This window comes from Cicer arietinum, chromosome 1 (assembly GCF_000331145.2).
Source record: "Cicer arietinum cultivar CDC Frontier isolate Library 1 chromosome 1, Cicar.CDCFrontier_v2.0, whole genome shotgun sequence".
NCBI lineage: Eukaryota > Viridiplantae > Streptophyta > Magnoliopsida > Fabales > Fabaceae > Cicer > Cicer arietinum.
In genome coordinates, this window is record NC_021160.2 from 45,491,650 (window position 1) to 45,494,007 (window position 2,358).

The 2,358-nt window shown below is 34.0% G+C and overlaps 1 protein-coding gene across 6 annotated transcripts in view; it reads right to left on the reverse strand.

Moving 5' to 3' along the window:
• LOC101499625 (uncharacterized) overlaps positions 1-2,358 on the reverse strand; it is a 16,631-nt gene that overhangs the window by 2,386 nt on the left and 11,887 nt on the right. For 5 of the 6 annotated variants that reach the window (XM_073365228.1, XM_073365215.1, XM_073365220.1 and 2 more), the window contains exons 12-16: positions 1,831-1,912; positions 1,449-1,580; positions 1,096-1,372; positions 576-665; positions 174-263 (exon numbers count right to left, since the gene is read on the reverse strand). In XM_073365228.1, coding sequence (XP_073221329.1) covers positions 174-263; positions 576-665; positions 1,096-1,372; positions 1,449-1,580; positions 1,831-1,912 — 671 coding nt within the window. The remainder of the gene's footprint in view (positions 1-173; positions 264-575; positions 666-1,095; positions 1,373-1,448; positions 1,581-1,830; positions 1,913-2,358) is intronic. The other variant, XM_004488684.3, reaches the window with a different exon arrangement.

Sequence of the window (2,358 nt, forward strand, 5' to 3'; positions counted from 1 at the left end):
GAAAGAGTGCAAAGAATAAGATAGAGCAATTATGAAGCCAATAGTTATAAGGGCAATTTTGGAAAACTAATACACATTGTTGACAAATCTATTGCTATTAACTAAATTAACTACCTTTCTTAATACCCATGAATTAGATAAATGAGTATTATATTAAGGGACGGAGGGAGTACCACGGAGCTCTGATCACGAAACATAGATGGCTTTGGTCCTTTTGGAGATCGAACAACAACAGTTCCTGTTCCATTCTCAGACAATTCATCCTGAAATTGAAGATTTCAGAAGATCAAATCAATTCCTAGTTGTTTAAAATGAAATTTCATCAAGTTGGTAAGAAATCCATCTTTACTTTATGAGTGACACAACTCATTCACTTATGATTTGTAAAGATGAATTTTCTAAATGATTAAACCACCACAGACATTTTAATCATATTTTGTTTATGCCAATAAATTGGTGGCAACATAGGATGGACACAGAAACTGATGCTGCTAGACAACATTTCATTAAAATTCCCATTGACTGCATAAATAATCAGTTTCTTTCTTATCAGAGTAACTCAGCTTGAATACTACCTGGGAGCTATGGTCACGAAACACAGATGGCCTTGATCCTTTTGGAGAGCGTATAACAACAGTTCCTGTTCCATTCCCAGATAATTCATCCTGCAAATTGAATATCTTAGAGATCAAAGCATTTATTTCCTGGTTGTTTAAAATTAAATCTCATCAAGTTCATAGGAAATCCATCTTTACTGCGTCATTGACACAATGCATTCACACAAGGTTTGACCAGGTGAATTCTCTTAATGATTATACCACCACAAACATTTTAATTGTTGTTCGTGTCTGATAAAACGGGTAGCAACATAGGATGACAAATAAAATTTTCAGTACCAGCTTGAACTATCAAAAAATTCAGCAGGTAATATTTAGGCTTACGCATTAATTATATTTATATATATATATATATATATAATGTTTTGAAAATACCAAAAACACTTCGAGTTGCCCCTTTTCGGGATATGGCTGCTCAATATATGATTCAATTTAAGTTAATTTTCTGTAACATAGACAGATAGTAAGAATCGATTACATCGTCTAGTTGATTATCCGGATGCTCATGATGGTAAGGAGCTCTATGATCTTTTCCGAAGGAACTTTCAAGTGATTGATTGAGTGCACTTTTATTGGTGGATCCCCCTTGATAGCCAGCGTCTAAAGCTTTTCTTTGGGTAAGCTGGTTATATGAAACATCAGTTTTCTTATCTCTAGACTGAGGTGGCCGTGCAACACTTCGAAAGGTTCCAGTACCCTCTGATTCACCAATGCTAAAGTCCCATTCAGAACTTTTCAACGTTTTACCCTGACTGCTACAAATAGCAAATTGTTAATAAAAAAAATCAAATTTTTAAAATAAAAAAACAGTAGCCAACAATCACAACCAACCTGGATCGATTGGTTTCTTCGACTCTAAAATCTCTTGCTACCTTCATAGTATCCGATCCCTCCCCAACCCCTCTTGGGCCATTTCTAGGTGTCCCCAGTTCTTCCTTTATCTGGTATTTTGGACGCTCCCTACTGCAAATACCATAAGGCATGATCTTGTCAACCACAAGCTGGGGAATAATATTGTAACTTTCAAACAAACTAATCGCAAGAAATTAACAGTATAAGAATTTCAGAAGTTACTTTAGCATCACGTCATTTATTTTTCTGAGATACACTAACTTCAGAATAAATAAAAGGAAGAGAAGAAAAAAAGGCAAAAGCAAACATGGGTAGAACTATTTAACTAAAATATAGCAAGATATTTGTCAACAATTCATACCTTATTCTTTCCAAAAGCTTTGGACTCTTCCTAGCATTCCGAATAAAACGGTCTTTGAGAAGTTCCTTAGCACTTGGCCTCTGAAATTGAAGCCATTGCATGGGAGAAATTAAGAGGTTGACAGAGAGAGATCAACTTTACCGGTTCCAATTCAAACATAGTCTAAAGCCTTTAACATAGGAGACTAAACAATACATCACATCAAGTTAACGGTCACAAATTTCAACAGGATAAATAATTTTGTTATCCTTGTTCTTGTTAAATTAGGATGCAAACTTTACAAAATAAAAAAGATAAATATTTTAATTAATATTCTTATAAAGTTTTTCCCAATAAAAAGATGTTCTAGATAAAGCATGATAAAGTAAAATTAAATGTTCTCATACAATTAACAATAGCGAACATTTCACTCAAGTTAAAGCAAAAAACAGAACCTGTTCATTAACAAATATACGACAACAAGTATTCTCAAGAGAAAATAAAGAAGACAGTAGCGGGAGATTATGGAAAGCTCAGACACTTGCCTCA